This window comes from Triticum urartu, chromosome 5A (assembly GCF_056163025.1).
Source record: "Triticum urartu cultivar PI428250 chromosome 5A, HENAU_Tu73, whole genome shotgun sequence".
Lineage (NCBI taxonomy): Eukaryota > Viridiplantae > Streptophyta > Magnoliopsida > Poales > Poaceae > Triticum > Triticum urartu.
Window position 1 is genome coordinate 566,666,696 of NC_141877.1, and position 16,333 is coordinate 566,683,028.

General features: G+C 46.6%; 2 protein-coding genes across 2 annotated transcripts; both read left to right on the forward strand.

The window, feature by feature from the left end:
* The first annotated feature begins 2,593 nt into the window (after positions 1-2,593).
* LOC125510615 (protein NRT1/ PTR FAMILY 4.5) lies at positions 2,594-7,146 on the forward strand. Its single transcript, XM_048675841.2, has 5 exons — positions 2,594-2,827; positions 3,047-3,264; positions 4,959-5,396; positions 5,958-6,079; positions 6,184-7,146. The coding sequence occupies exons 1-5, from the start codon at positions 2,737-2,739 to the stop codon at positions 7,061-7,063; spliced, it is 1,749 nt and encodes a 582-aa protein (XP_048531798.1). The 5' UTR covers positions 2,594-2,736; the 3' UTR covers positions 7,064-7,146.
* Positions 7,147-14,423: 7,277 nt separating this feature from the next.
* LOC125505975 (ammonium transporter 2 member 5-like) lies at positions 14,424-16,040 on the forward strand. Its single transcript, XM_048670869.2, has one exon. It carries the CDS (start codon positions 14,497-14,499, stop codon positions 15,895-15,897), a length of 1,401 nt encoding a protein of 466 aa, XP_048526826.1. The 5' UTR covers positions 14,424-14,496; the 3' UTR covers positions 15,898-16,040.
* The last annotated feature ends 293 nt before the right edge of the window (positions 16,041-16,333 follow it).

The following is a 16,333-nucleotide window of genomic DNA, read 5'->3' on the forward strand; positions in this document are numbered from 1 at the left end:
TGCAATCACAACACGAGCATGACACTAGTATTTGTTAATAAGGTTTAATGACATGGCTACATCACCAGGACACATGTCATTCCATTTTTTATTTTTTAAGAGACTAGCAGGAGCGCTGTCTTTTCATTAAGTGGAGGAAAATATGTACAGTGTGGCATGTTTTGAAGGGGACATGCTGGAAACCCCAAGATCCGAAGGATCACACTAAGTACCGCATGCTAACTACTCGTGAATTTGGATCACTCTTGGCCGGAAGGCTAGATCGCGTTGCATGATTTCCTCGAAGGTAGGTGCGCCACCTTGATGTAAGTCAATCTTGCGCCTTTGAAGATTCGTCGGTTCCTCTCCTTCCAGGCATTCCGCATTATATAGATGAGGTAGCTGCTGCGTCGCCTTCTCAAGTTGTTGTCGGTATTCTTGAGGCCATCATCCCACGAGGCGTCATTTAGGGAGGGAGGGAAGGTGGCATTCGGAGCGAATGCCAACGGCTCTCCCACCCAAGTCAGGACAAGGTTGTAGATTGCTGACGTGAACGGATAGGTCTTGCATAGGTGTTCTATGTTTTCAAGGGTACAACGGCAAAGTTGGCAGACAGGGTTATGCGGCCCGCCACGCGTGGCAAGTCAATCAGCCGTTAGGATCCTGTTGTGGACCAACCAGGAGAAAAGCTTGCATTTTGGCTCTGCATGCGCCTTCCAGATTTTGTCGCTCGAGAACCTCGGATATGATCTGAGGAATTGCGCCTGATAGGTCGAGCTAGCCGAATATTCACCGCTGGGGTTCCAGTTCCAAGAGATGGCGTCAGATGTGTTAGGGTCGAGATTGGCCGAGGTAACGGTAGAAGCCAACTCAATGAATTCCCGTAGTTGGCCCAATGTATTTATCTTGGCCACATCGCAGAACCAAGCCTCATTTAGGAGCTCATCGTGCATTGATCTGTTTTTCTAGTTGCAATGGCAAACAACCCATGACACTGCTGTCGTAGTGCCCCCTTTCCCGACAAGTTGTCGTTCTAGAAAGAGGCCGTATGGCCGTCGCCAATGGTGATTGTCGTGGAGGCTCTAAACATGGCGAAATCGCAAGCATCACAAGGCAGTTGGGACTCAACCCATGGCCACTCAGGGTCGTTCCATTGAAGCCATATCGAGCCAAATTTGAGCGCCCTCTCAAAGTGTTCCAGGTCAGCGATACCGAGTCCACCAAGCCCTTTGGGGCGGCAGACCATCTTCCAGTTTACAAGCGAATGCCCCCCACTGGCATTGTCAATGTCATCCCTGGCCCAAATGAAATTGTGCGTGACCCAATCCACCTTGGCATTGGCCCACTTCGGCAGAGGGATGAACGTCTTGTGAAAGGTGCCGATTGAGGTCAGGGAGCACTTGGCTAGAGCCAATCGACCTGCTCTAGCAATGTTGTTGCCCTTCCATCCAGGTAGTTTTCCATGAACCTTGTCGACTAGCAGTTGAAGGTGGACCTTACGTAGCTGGCGGAAGTGAAGGGGGGAGACCCAGATATTTTCCTTGGAAGGAATAAATTTTGCCCGAAAACACTGTGAAGAGATCAGACGGTTCGATGCCGTTGCATCAGATAGGGAAGATCTCTGTCTTAGGATGTCATCAGCATGTCATTTCATTTTTTATGACTTCTGCTTCTATGATTTTTCATCATGTTGAAACAAAGGATGCGTTAATGTTGGGGCGAGCCTTTTTGATTGGCAAAGCAAACAAAACGCTGAGGTAATGCTGACGCGGCACTACGACATCACTTGCGAGTACCATGGTGACTTGGGGAGGAAGTGTCTGGTTTGCCGTTGTGAGGAACTGACAGCTCCTACACGCCTACATGCATCTACGGTACAGTGTTCTCCACCGAGAAGGACTCCCTCATTTACCTTTTCCAATTTCCATGCATGGGTACAGCCGTGTAGGCAGGAGAATGCATCGAAGAAAGGCATAGAGGCAATGATGCACAAACGCCGGGTTCTCCCGCTAGTCGCCAGCGCTTGGTTCTCTCGTAGCTTAGTGAGGGCCAAAGGGGGCAATGCAACCCCCCCCCCCCCCCCCCCCCAGCGCACAAATTTATTTCTTTGTATAAACACACAGTAATATTTAGTATTTAATAATACTTGAGCAAACTTTAATAGAATACATAAGATTAGGTCCCTCAACTCTATTTAAGACTCATTTAGCCCTCTTACAAATCGTGTTAAAGCTTCGGCACTGCTCGTAGCATAGCATCTGCCTTCTTGACGCGGGGTGCTTGTGTTGGCCTTGTTGGTTCCGTCGTCTCGTTTTCCGGGAGCAGGACTCCTGCAGATTTTTTTTCACGGGCGCTACCCGGTCACATACATATTCCGACGGCCAACTTGTCGCCGTCGACCAAACACTGGCTGTCAAGACGGGCACGGATCATGTACGCTACTGGGAGGAATTTCCTTTCTCGCTAGGGAGGTGGTCTGCTGCACGACGACTGCACCCATTTCCTAAAAAAATAAGTAGTGCACACATCCAGCAATCCATAGACCCAGAGCGTTCGGTACCCCGTTATGTCCATTTCTGGTATGGTGCGCAGCACTGCTGCACCAATTCTGCCTCACTAGCAAACAGTACTCTACTCATCTGCCTATTAGTGGAACACTCTTCAAGTGCCACTCACTCACAAGCACACCACGCGCGCACAAATTTGAACTCGTTCGGACTCGGGAGTACTCAGCAGGTCGGGATCGGAAGCGAGATCATGGGCAGCTCGTTCGGGCTCGTGGACTTCAGGGGGAGGCCGGTTGACACCAGCAGGCATGGAGGAGTCAGAGCTTCCATGTTCATTTACAGTAAGTGAACTCATCGCCTCTGCTTTCCTTCATCAGCAGTGTGAGAGTGGATTGCTGGCTTCATAGTGTCTTGACATCGGTTTAAGCCACAACTATTTTCGGACGGAGGGAGTACACAGTACCATGCTGCATATGCCCTGGTTTCAGACTAGCTCGCTCGGACACTTCTTAGAGAAGCCAAGCCTGAACTTGTAACAACGCTGCTGTGTACATATACAGTCATGGTGTGGCTCGGCAACGTGGCCAACATCGCCAACAGCATGAACATGGTGAGCTACCTCCGCGGGACGATGAACATGGGCGTAGCCGCGGCCGCGACCACCAGCACCAACTTCGTCGCCGCGCTGCAGATGTTCACCGTCCCGGCGGCTTTCCTCGCCGACTCCTATGTCAAGCGCTTCTACACCGTCCTCATATTCGCCCCCGTTGAGATTTTGGTAACCGACCAACTCGTCCATGCATATTCGCTACTCTACGCGTTTTTGTTTCGTTTTGCGAGTAGCGTCTAGTTTGTTTTCAAGGAAAAAAAATGCTACGTAGAGTACTTAAGAGTCCCTAAAGTAATTAACCATAAAAAAATAGAAAATTACAACCATATAGTTTTCTATGACACTTCGAGGAACAAAGCTAAATGCATAATGCAGCTGCAGCTAGCTGGTGTTACAATAATTATAGCGTTTCTTCCCTCTTATCTTAATAGTGGAATAATGCTGTACAGTGCAAAACTCTTTGCCTGTTCGGGAAAGAAAAAGCATGCAAGAATGAGATGTTCTACCTGTTTGCCACTTTAGTTGTTCGGTTGTTGCAGTGTCTCCATTTCTATTATTAGGTTAGTGGAATATTATTGGGGGCATGAGCTGATGTTATGTAGTGTCTATTATGTGGACAATATCATTTTTATTATTCATTGTTTAAAAGGAGCCAAAGTTTTGCCTCATTCATTAATTAAGAAAAAAAAGAGTTCCCCGATTAATTGACGGAAAACCGGACGAAAAGCCGTCAAAAACTCGCCCACATGCGAACTACTCTAAAACAATGTAGTCACACAACCCCTCAACAAATACATCCAACATAGAATCAATACTGCCCCAAAATACATGGGTCACACCAATTGAACCACACTGACACACAACATCTTGAGAAGGACATAACCATAGAGACAATAGATACATCCAAACCCACGTTTGCAACTAAGACAACTCTATCATGAAAGCACATTCGTCTCCCTATTATTGCTCTTGCCATTGCATTTGCTAGCTTTCTTCTTCTTGTGGATGCCCGATTGAGGGTGAGCACCATTCTGCTTGCATTTGTCCCTTGATGCCATCTGCCACAAGAGACGTCCAATCATTTTTCCGGATTTATTCAACCGAAACTGCTGTGCAGCCGAAATTGCATGAACGACATATAGCCGATAGTCAAATCCAACGGTGCACCAGTGTTGCTGCCATGCATTGTATGGCGTGATCTTCAGTGTCGTCCACAAATCGTGCGGTGGCATCGTGTGTATAGCAATGCTCTTATTCAACAAGCTGCAACAGATGGGTTCAACTGATCCATTCAACTTCCAACAGATTGCCTTGATGTATTGACATATATTGCCCGCCATTTTTCTTTTGTTCGAACTTTCGAAGTAACTAACTACTTCATCCGTTTGAAAATAACTATCGCTCAAACAGATGTATCTAGCACTGCAATATGTTTGGATACATTATTAATTTAGTATGGTATCAAAGCCAATTGGTCTTAAGTTCAACACCCTACCATTGTACTATTAAAAAAAAGTAGTTATGGCCTACACCACCAGCATGCTTAAGTTTCAGAAACATGCTCGTCCCGGTGCTTCCAGATCGTCTAGGGCACGAGCAAGGTGGCAGATGCCATTGTTGCACTCGTTGGCAGGATCAAAATTCAAAAACGAGGCATCGTCCTAGGCTACGACAGGTGCTCTAGGACTCAGGGATGTCCACTAAATTTGCTACCCCCTTTTTGTACCTTGCGCCTCCTAGGAGGATTGTAACAACTTCTACAACTACCATCCTTGTTGCTATTCAAGAACTGAATATATAGTTGTTGAGTTTCAAGATTGAAATACATATCTAAGTTTCAATATAAACCATTTCTACTACAGGGTTACATCCTGCTAGCCATCCAAGCACACGTCCCCTCGCTTCACCCGCCGGCGTGCGGCGTCAACGAGCCGCATAACTGTGAGCCGGTGCACGGCACCAACCTAAGTCTGCTTCTCCTTGGCATGTACATGATCTGCATCGGTGAGGGAGCCATCCGGGCATGCCTACCAGCGCTCGGTGGCGACCAGTTCGACAATGCTGACCCCGTTGAACGGCGGCTGGAGTCGAGCTTCTTCAACTGGTACACCTTCTCTGTGTCAATGGGATCCTTCTTCGGGCTCATCTTCGTCGTGTGGCTGGAGAACAACAAAGGGTGGGGTGTTGGCTTTGCTGTGTGCGCTGCGATCGTGCTGCTTGGGTTGCTCATTTGGGCGGCTGGGTTCCCCTTCTATCGCAACCAGGTGCCAACTGGGAGCCCCATCACTAGGATTATGCAGGTAATCAATTAATACATGAGCTTTGAATTATTTCAATTGTTCTGAAAGAAACATTTGAATCATTTTTGTTCGAGGTTTACAATAGTACTATAAGTTTTAGAGGGATTTTTTTATCGTGCAAGGGATATATGGTGCATACATACACCACCTGTCGTTGCTTTGAAATTTGTGCCACTTTTTTGTTTTTTTTTGACAAAAAAATTGTATTGTTTCGAAGTATTACATAATATTTTCTTGGGTTTTCTTTTAATTTGTATCATAATGTTCCATTAAGTACCAGCGAATTCATTTGAAACAAGTGCACTCTTGATTGCTTGTATACAAGACGAAAAAAACCTATGAAACATTATGTATTTATGTAACACTTCTTTTTTTAACAAAAGGGCGGCCTTCCTCTCCTATTTTAATTTATGAAAATTATCTAGTTCATTATGTAACACTATGAAACGGAACCAAATTTTGTCACCGTGGCACGGATCTCAAAACAGCGACGAATATCCCATGCATGATAATATATCATTTCCGCAATCTTTTTACTAATGCCGGCAAGTCTTCTTTCAGGTTATGGTAGTAGCATGCAAGAAAAGGAATTTTAAGCTACCTGGGAACCCTGACGACTTAAACCAGATGAGTGACGATAACGCTAAAGGCCTCGAGGTGCTACACAGAACAGAAGGCTTACAGTACGTCAAAATCAGACCTAAACATTACTGTATGTCCTGTTGTCAGTTTAATTATGGTTCCAAAACAGAATTGTGTGAGTGTGACTCGTCTCACCATCTTCCAGGTTCCTGGACAAAGCAGCAATAAAAATAGAGAACGGAGCGAGAGGGCCATGGTCGCTCTGCAACGTGACCCAGGTGGAGGAGACAAAGATTATGTGCCGCATGATCCCGATCTTCGTAACCTCGGCGCTCGGCTACATGCCCGTGTCCATCATCCTCAACTTCACCGTCCAGCAGGGCAACACCATGGACACCAGGCTGGGCGCGACCACCGTGTCCCCCGCGACGCTCTTCGTCATCCCGACCGTCTTCCAGCTGGTGATCCTGGTGGTGTACGACCGGCTGCTCGTCCCGCTCCTGCGCAGGGCCACCGGCTACGTCGGCGGCGTCACGCACCTCCAGCGCATCGGCGTGGGGTTCGTGGCCGCGGTGCTGGCCAGCGCCGTCGCGGCGCTCGTGGAGACGAGGAGGAAGGCGGTGGCGCGCGGGAGCGGCCTCGTGGACTCGCCCGCCGGGGTCCCACTCCCGATGTCCGTGTTCTGGCTGACGCCGCAGTTCTTCCTGCTCGGGGTGGTGGACGTCACCTCCTTCGTCGGCCTCCTCGAGTTCTTCTACAGCGAGGCCTCCGCCGGGATGAAGTCCATCGGGAGCTCCGTGTTCTACTGCATGCTGGGGCTGGCCGCCTGGTTCTCCACCTTGCTGATCCAGCTGGTGAACCGGGCCACGAGGCGGGGTGGTGGGGAGGCAGGGTGGCTGGACGGAGCCAACCTCAACAGGAGCAGGCTTGATTCCTTCTACTGGTTGGTCTGTGTTCTTGAGCTGGTCTCCTTCGTGGTCTACCTGTTCTGGGCGTGGAGGTACGTCTACCGGAATGACCAAAGGGTTGCCGCTGAAGACGACAAGAAGACTATTCCATCAGCTGCTTATGTGGATGGGATCTGAATCAATATGTTGTGTACTATACTATCGATCGAGCTGGTAAAGTTGCTTTGCCAAGACAGATTGGTTGCCATGCCCATGCATGACGCTGAACTTCCTTTCGAGCTCTCGCGAGTCGCGATAGTACCACCGTGTTATTGAAGACGCACTGGAGCTCAAATGCACCTGTATTAAATAATAAAATTAATAAAGAAACAAAATAATGTATTTTTTGCAGCAAACGTTGTTGAATGCTCTACATATACGTACAATTTTTCACTAAGAAAAACATTTCAATGCTCTAGACAAAAACAAAAGCAAAATCGGTGCTTCAGAATGCTTTCAATTTTTTTTTGAATGCATGCATGGGGTGGATGGCAATAATTTTCCCCAGCGCGATGGCCTAACCCCTCACTCTGGATTCGCTTGCAATCCCCTCTCATTTCGACTCTGCTCTTCTACATTGTCTTGGCCCTCATTCTCCGCCACACCCTGACATCGATGGCTGACTGGAGACTGGGGATGATGGAGATAGTTGGGACGAGGTGAAGATGGCGAGGATGCAAGATATCTGTTCATGGTTTGCAAGCAAGAGCGAGCTCAACAAGGTGGCTCTCATTCTCCGCATCACCATGACATCGATGGCTGGCTGGAGACTTAGGATGGTGGAGATAGTTGGGACTAGGTGAAGATGGCGAGGATGCAAGATATATGTTCATGGTTTGCAAGCAAGATCGAGCTCAACAAGGCGGCGATGGGTATTTGTGCGGATTTGATGGTGGAGGAAGACGAGGCTCACGCTGAGCAGGCTGCCGGTGCGGCCACTAGAAGTTGTGCTCTGCGCCATGGGGGAGGTGGAATCCGGGGATCCAAAGCAGGCATGGAAGTGGCGTACATTTCGCTTTCGCCGCCGAATCCCCATTGACCGAGAGGAAATTGAGGTGGGAATGGTGATGCCTCTCCCGTCGTCGGGGATGAAGGACATGCATATCCAAATCGAAGACGGTGAGCCAAGGGTTCGCACGAAGAAGACCACGGAGGTGGTCGTGGTCTACACATCGTGGCGGTCACCGCGCTTCCCTCGCTGTTCCCCGTGTTTTCTCAGCCTCGCTCCCCCCGCGGCGGCGGAGTAGGGATCACCCCTGTTGGCAACCACTTCTGGTTGCTTGCTGGGGAGGATTCTGATGAGGAGGCTGGGCACTCGTAAGATTCCATTAGTAAGATCCGCTCCTATGTTAAACTAGACCATGATGGCGCACGTTGCTGCGCCCTTTCATTTGTAAGTTTAGATGATATGATTTTCTATAAGTATACTGAGGTAAAAAAGATAGAAGTATTTGTAACTTAGGAATTTCAGGAATTTCAATGATAGAGATTGCAGTTTAAATGTATCATTTCTGCAGAAAATGTCAAAAATTTGTAGCATACGGACAGCAAGATTTAATATACTCCTACTGTAACAAAATATAAGATGTTTTTTTTGACAATATGGCAGTGTAAAAAAGTATTATATTAAATTACGGAGGGAGTGTATTATAAGATTTTTCGCCATGCACATCCATTATTTAATCTCAAGATGATATAATAGCTCAGTCTCACGAAGGTGCTCATAGGGGTAGGGTTTGCGTGTGTTTTCATTGGGATGAGTGTATATGCATATATATGAACGCCATCTGTATAGTGTTCTGATAAAAACATATATAAGAAGTCAACTAAAAGCGGTTTGTTATTTGCAAGTCCATCATGCTCTCTTAAACAATAGACTACAGAAATTTAGCAGTTAACAAAATATTCATCCAATCAAAGCTTTTTAGAATCATAGTAATCAACCATAATTTTATTGTGAGGTCACATTTGTGAGCTATCTTCCATGCAAATTAAGAAATTAACACAAGTGAAAATTGAATAGGCTCTTCGTCTGAATGGAAATCCAAGTCGTTTGCTTTAGAACATAATTTATATCTGATACCATCCATATATTCTTGGAGTGCAGTAAGAAAAAAATGCTTCTAAAATCCAATGGCCCAATTGATTTTGTATCATATATAGTGGTAGGATCAAGTGACCACCAAACTGCCAACCACTACAGGATATCCAATTATCCATACCGAATATCAAAAGTTGATCCAGCAAGTGAAAGGAATTGGAAGTTTAATAATGGTACTCTATCTATTTTTTTTCAGAAACACATATCATCTGAGACAAGAAATTGTTGAAGAATGATAACTGCTAACGAACTGCCGTACATTTTTTTGAAAAAAAGAACTGTTGTAGAGAAACCAACAGATGCACTCACTCAAATATGGAGCAGCTCATCTTCACGGTAAAATTTTAAGCTCTTTATAGTTTATTAACATCCAAATTATGCAATACCTGCAGGAAAGGGCAACTGATTACCTCGAACATGAATGGGGAAATGATGTCGTAAATTTTTTCCCATATATATAAATAGCATTAACTCGTTCTTTACTCTGCGGTTTTTCTTTTCCCTTGCTCTGCTAGCTGGGCTTATACTTCAGTTCTGATGAAGAATTTCAGTTTTGAGAATCAATGCATATATACATCAAATAGCATTAAGAGAAAACATCATACCTTCACCCTTACCATTCCTACCAAGTGAGACATCCGCCAAAATTGTCAGACCTGAAAATTATAGAATTAAAATGACCTTTTTTAGGGGTGAACTAACATGAATTGATTTGTGTAAAGAAAATACATTCAACTCCCATCTGCGCCGTCCTCACGTTGTAGTAAACCACCTAGGCACCTACGAAAAAGGCAATCATCTCCGTCGTTTCTATCTCTATGTATACACCGTTGCCATAGAGCTAGTGTTTCGAGGCTCGTGGTCGTTATCCTTCCCGAATCCACCTTGCCCCCATAGGCCACCATGGCTGATTGGTTGAACAAAAATGCTGCACTTACTGGCATAAGAGGGAGGGACTTGCCTCGTGTGTACCATCTTTTCATGCGTTTGCCTTCTGAAGCGAGCACGATGGTAACTGGCAAGGATGGAAGGGGGGCTATATAGGAGACTGCAATCGCATGAAGGGAAGCCAGCGTGAAACTCCCACCCAACACCAGGAAAGAGGAGTTTGCGGAGAAGACGGGGTGGTGGGCTCTAGGGTACGGAGGAGAGATAAATAGGCTCGTCAAGGGAGGAGGAGGTGGAAGGGCAGTAATGTACGCCGCGGCACCTCCACGGACATTAAACGCAACACCGCGGCGCTTGAAGCATCGTTGCCTCGCTCGCTCGTTCGATGAAGCCTCTTCATCTCCGTGTAACCTTGGCATCCGAGCGAGTTTTTTTTAACCTTGGCCTCCGAACGAGGAGGCCAGTGCCGGTGTTTATTTCCATGGGCAAATGCACCTTCGGTCACACACCACAGTCCATTTGTCCCAAAACCACAGGAGGCATCTGAAATTGTTTCTAGAGCAGCGGCCCAGTCCCATTAGGCGCTCGGTGCTGAATGTACAAATCCAGTACGAGGGATTTAACGGCCACGAACATCCAAAGCGCAAATCCAATGGTTCGCAACACTAATGGCCTGAGAGGGCTCAATTAGTGCGCAGCTTTAATGTTTCTAAATATCCGCACTCTGCTTTGTGTATTGGTAAAGAAAGAATTGCTACACGGAAGGAAAAAAAGGAACAAGAAAAGTAGCAACAATAGAAAAATTCACTCTATCTTCCTGTTGTAGGGGGGTTGTAGCATTGATACAAAGAAATTGGAGATAGATTGTCTGAAGAAAAAATAAAGACGTTTCTTTGTTCCTAGAAATAGATAACAAAAATTTGAGACATAAGAACGATTGTGTTGGAAAAAAAGTGATATGTGCTATGATAGTTACAGAGCATATGTGTGAGGGAAATTTCCCGGTCATTCTTGATTTTTTGGTCAGAGGATGTGTTAGATTTGGAGGATTTAGTTCTTGATAATTGCAGAGTCGCAAATCTAGTGTCTAATTCTAAACAAAAGTCAGATATTGTGGATGGTCCTTATGTTTAAAAAAAATCATGAAGACTGGGCCATCTAGGAGGGCCTGGGCTATAATAGAGGCCTAGTTTTGTAATGCGCTTTCTAGTTCTTTGTGTCATATAAATAGCCTCCTCTTACTCTAGATTGGGCTCGAGGGTGAGCTCCCTGTAGAATTAGGGGTTTCCTGTGTGCTGCTAGTGAGCTTTGAGGTGGAGATGGAAGGGAATTTTGGTAGATTCAGAGGGTTTGGAAGATTCAGTACTGGTGATAGAGATAATTTTCAGTACCGTAGAAAGGAGGATGAGGGTAACAAATTTAGAAACAACAACCCTCGCGAGGGGAGGATTGATAATGGCTTCAGGGCTGGTGAGATGAGTATGGATCAGATTTTTCATGATCTGAGGGGCCCCAATCCTTCCAGAAGAAGTGTTGATGTTGGAGGTTCCAGTTCGCTGATCATAGGAGAGGCTTTGAGGGAAACTTTTCACAACAAGGAGATAAGGTAGTTGCTGGAACACCTGATCAGATCAATACTAAGTTTGCTCATGATCAGATTCAACAACAACAACGGTTTGGGGCACTATTGGCTCAGCTGGAGCAGAGCAGTCAGCAGCTGAATGTTCCTGCTATGGCTAGTTCCTCCAATCGTGTCGGCCAAGGGCTTGAGAGTGGTGGTGAATTGGAGAAAGGAAAGACTAGTGGTGATAGTGCTGGGGGTGTGCCTGGTAATCAGAACAATGGAACTTCTGGGGGAATCATAGATCATAGGGGCATTCTTTGGATTCTGATAAATTTGGTGCTAGGTCTGGGCAAGATGGTGGGAAAATGGGATCTAGATATAGGCCCATGTGTGCTGCCCTTGTGAGGACTAAAACCGTACTTATCTACTAGCTGGAGCCGAGGCACCAGGATTCCCCTCCTCACCACCGGAGCAGCATGCAGAGGGGAGGCGAATTCACGGGCTCGCCGACAAAGCTCGATGAGAGAAGTTCTCCCTAATCGCAGGGAAAGAAAAAGATGTTGTATAGAAGTAAATATCGTAAATGTATATAAGCCAAATGCTATTCTACTACTATCAATCACTCACAGTGAAGCTAGATGATTCAGGTGTTGATAGACGCACACAAGAAGCAAGCCCAAAACAATGAGAAACAACTCCAAATGAACGGGATGCAAACCTAAATCAACGAGATGCAAGCTAAGAGAGGGAAATTTAAGAAGCTTCGCCTTGCACCCCTAATTGCTGTAATGATTTGGTTCATACTCTCTGGATCAGCATTAGTTTTTTTAGTGGGAGCCTTTGCATTAATGATGTTCTTTGTTTAGATGATGACGAGTAGAGTTATCTAGTATGTACTCTCTTTGTTCCTAAATATAAGACGTTTTGGCAGTTCAATTTGAACTGCCAAAGCGTCCTATATTTAGGAATGGAGGAATAGTTATATATATATATATATATATATATATATATATATATATTTAGGAATGGAGGAATAGTTATATATATATGATGATGATGATGATGATGAATAGTAACACTATAAGGTCGCGATATTCGTCACCCTGGTTGAGGAATAGTTACTCTTCACCCCTTCTATTTTACCATCAATGCACCGTAATTTTACGTTCCGTAAGTTTTGTCTTATTTCCGACGTAAAAAGAGACCGTAAGAAAATATATAATCGCCGTAAAAAATATTTTATGTTATGTAAAATTACAAACATAAAAACATAGTCTAAAATACACATAAACTATAAATTTTCTTGTCTTATAACCTATATATTTATTTTCTTATGTCAATTTTTACGAGGTGAATCAATAAGAATGTAACTATTTGAATTCTAAATGTAATTTAATTATGAAATGATCGTAAGATTACCTCGGGTGAAGAATAACTTATTCTGCACCCTGGATGATGAAATAACTTATTCTGCACCCTGGATGATGAACAGTAACATAGTAACATATATATATTGTTACTGTTCATCATCCAGGGTGCAGAATAAGTTATTTTTCACCTGTGGTAATCTTACGATCATTTCATAATTAAATTACGTTTAGAATTCAAATAGTTACATTCCTATTGATTCACTACGTAAAATTTGACATAAGAAAATAAATATATAGGTCATAAGACAAGAAAATTTGTAGTTTATGTGTATTTTAGACTATGTTTTTACGTTTGTAATTTTACATAACATAAAATATTTTTTACGGCGATTATATATTTTCTTACGGTCTCTTTTTACGTCTGAAATAAGACAAAACTTACGGAATGTAAAATTACGGTGCATTGATGGTAAAATAGAGGAGGGTGAAGAATAACTATTTCTCAACCAGGATGACGAATAGCGCGACCCTATATATATATATATATATATATATATATATATATTGATAATATATATATATATATATATATATTTTTATGTTGATGCTTAACCTAGTTCAATATCAATATAGTGTTATTGCAATAGGCAAATGGGCAGTTTAATTATGCTATGTGTAATGTTAATGTGATACCTAATTCAAATTATATGATGAACTAGTGTAAACGTGTGTTTCAAATGAGTTTGTGTACAAAATTTATGTTTAATTTTTCTGAGAGATTAAGTTTTAGGTGATTTGCTAGATGAAGAAATGTTTAAACCCCTAAAAATTGGCAAGGGACTGAGATAATAGATACGGTTTGAACTTTCAGGATAGGGGATATGCTGCTAAAGATTATTCTTGTTTTGTGTTGATCCGTGCATCAGTACGTACAAGCGCACGGTACAACGAGTTCGCTTTATACTACTCCATATGCTATATATATAATTTACTATTGTATGTAGCATATGTGCTTATATATGTTGGGTACAAATGGCGCTTACAACATTAGTGTTTGACTAAATCCGCCTGACAGTAACCGATTAGCCGGCCCATGATTCCAAAACTGGAGATCGACCAAACAATTGAAGGACCGGGAATGCTCCAACATTCATAAGGAAGTCCGACATTTGATCTCCATATTCGACCTTCAGTTTTGTACTCTTATTTTTTACTAGAAATCATAGAAGTTGAGAATGATCCATTAGATCCTTTGCGCCATTCAGTTTGCTGCATGCAGAAGTGGCCGCTCTGAACACACGGCTCAGACGCTAATTACGGTAGGTCGGCCGGCTTGTCACTGCAAAATTCAGAGGTAGAATGCAACAAACTCCCCAGAAAAGAGCAGAAGATTCAGCCACAGAACACACATGCACAACTGAATCTCGTCCTTCAGAAAGTGCCTCAGGAATCTGCGCGGCTTCTGCCCCCTCGGACCTCTTCCACCCCGCCCCTCTTCCACCCCGCCCCTCCTATATAGCCCTCGCCCCCTCCACTTGGCACCGCGTACTCGCCTCGCGAACGCGACGCCGGATCTTGTCACGCGCGCGCACACACTCGCATCGTGGACTGCCTGCCATCGATCGCCGCCCGGCGAGGTAGGAGGATCATGGCGACGGAGGCGGCGCCGGAGTGGCTGGACAAGGGCGACAACGCGTGGCAGCTGGCGGCGGCGGCGCTGGTGGGGCTGCAGAGCGTGCCGGGCCTGGTCATCCTCTACGGCAGCATCGTCAAGAAGAAGTGGGCCGTCAACTCCGCCCTCATGGCGCTCTACGCCTTCGCCGCCACCATGGTCTGCTGGTGCCTCTGGGGCTTCCGCATGTCCTTCGGCGACCGCCTCCTCCCCTTCGTCGGCCGCCCCGACTTCGCCGGCCTCGACGCCGCAGGCTTCCTCTCCCGCCAGGGCTTCGCCGGCGCCTACCCGGCCGCCACGCTCCTCTTCTTCCAGTTCGTCTTCGCCGCCATCACGCTCATCCTCGTCGCCGGCTCGCTCCTGGGCCGCATGGACTTCCGGGCATGGATGATCTTCGTGCCCCTCTGGCTCACCTTCTCCTACACCGTCGGCGCCTTCAGCGTGTGGAGCCCCAACGGGTTCCTCTTCAAGGCCGGCGTCATGGACTTCGCCGGCGGCTACGTCATCCACCTCTCCTCCGGCATCGCCGGCTTCACCGCCGCCTTCTGGGTCGGCCCGAGGACGGCCAAGGACAGGGAGACGTTTCCGCCCAACAACATCATCCTCACGCTCGCCGGCGCGGGGCTGCTGTGGATGGGGTGGACGGGGTTCAACGGCGGCGCGCCGTACGCCGCCAACATCGACGCGTCCGTCGCCGTCGTCAACACACACCTCTGCACGGCCACGAGCCTCCTGGTGTGGCTCATCCTCGACTGCTTCGTCTTCGGCCGCCCCTCGGCCTTCGGCGCCGTCCAGGGCATGATCACCGGCCTCGTCTGCATCACCCCGGCCGCCGGGCTGGTGCAGGGCTGGGCGGCGATGCTGATGGGGCTCGTCTCCGGGAGCGTGCCGTGGTTCACCATGATGGTGCTGCACAAGCGGTGCCGGCTCCTGAGGCACGTGGACGACACGCTCGCCATCCTCCACACGCACGGCGTGGCCGGCAGCCTCGGCGGCCTCATGACGGGCCTCCTGGCGGAGCCGCGGCTATGCCGGCTCTTCTTCGGCGACGACCCGCGGTACGTGGGATTCGTGTACGCGGTCAGGGGCGGGCGCGTCTCCGCGGGGTTTCGGCAGATGGGCGTGCAGCTGGCCGGGATCGCGTTCATCGTGGCCCTCAACGTCGTCGTCACGAGCATCATTTGCCTGCTCGTCAGGGTGGCCGTGCCGCTCCGGCTCAGCGAGGAGCAGCTGGCGGCCGGCGACGACGCCATACACGGGGAGGACGCGTACGCGGTGTGGGGCGAGGGCGAGACGTACGAGCAGTCCGTGCATGGGAGCCGGCGATACCAAATGACGGCCAATCCTATGTCGTCCAAGGTTGATGAGATCATCTGAGCAGTCCTATGCATTTGTAAGATCGATACTAGTGCATTGTGGAGTATGTTTAACGGATTTGCGGTTTAGGGGTACTCCTAGATCCTAGTCTACCACGAACGAATGTCCAAGGAAATATTAGGAACGGCCACCTATACGGTCAAACCCACAACACTGTAGTTTTCGATCGTTGAAGCAGCCCGAAGGGGCTGAGCCCTAGGATCAACATATAGCTAGCGATCCTTATCTCCACACTTAATTGCATATAAGTATCACATTTGTGCCTAGGATAACGAATTGGTAAGAAATATAAGAGTGTTTAGATCACTACTTTAGAGGGGGTATCAATTTTCTTTACGGAGGGAGGGAGTACTAGTTTTCGTTTTTTCTTGTTTGCAGATTAGTATCGAATTTGGGGCAGACCGCAACAAATCACATTGATTAGCGTTTGAACAAG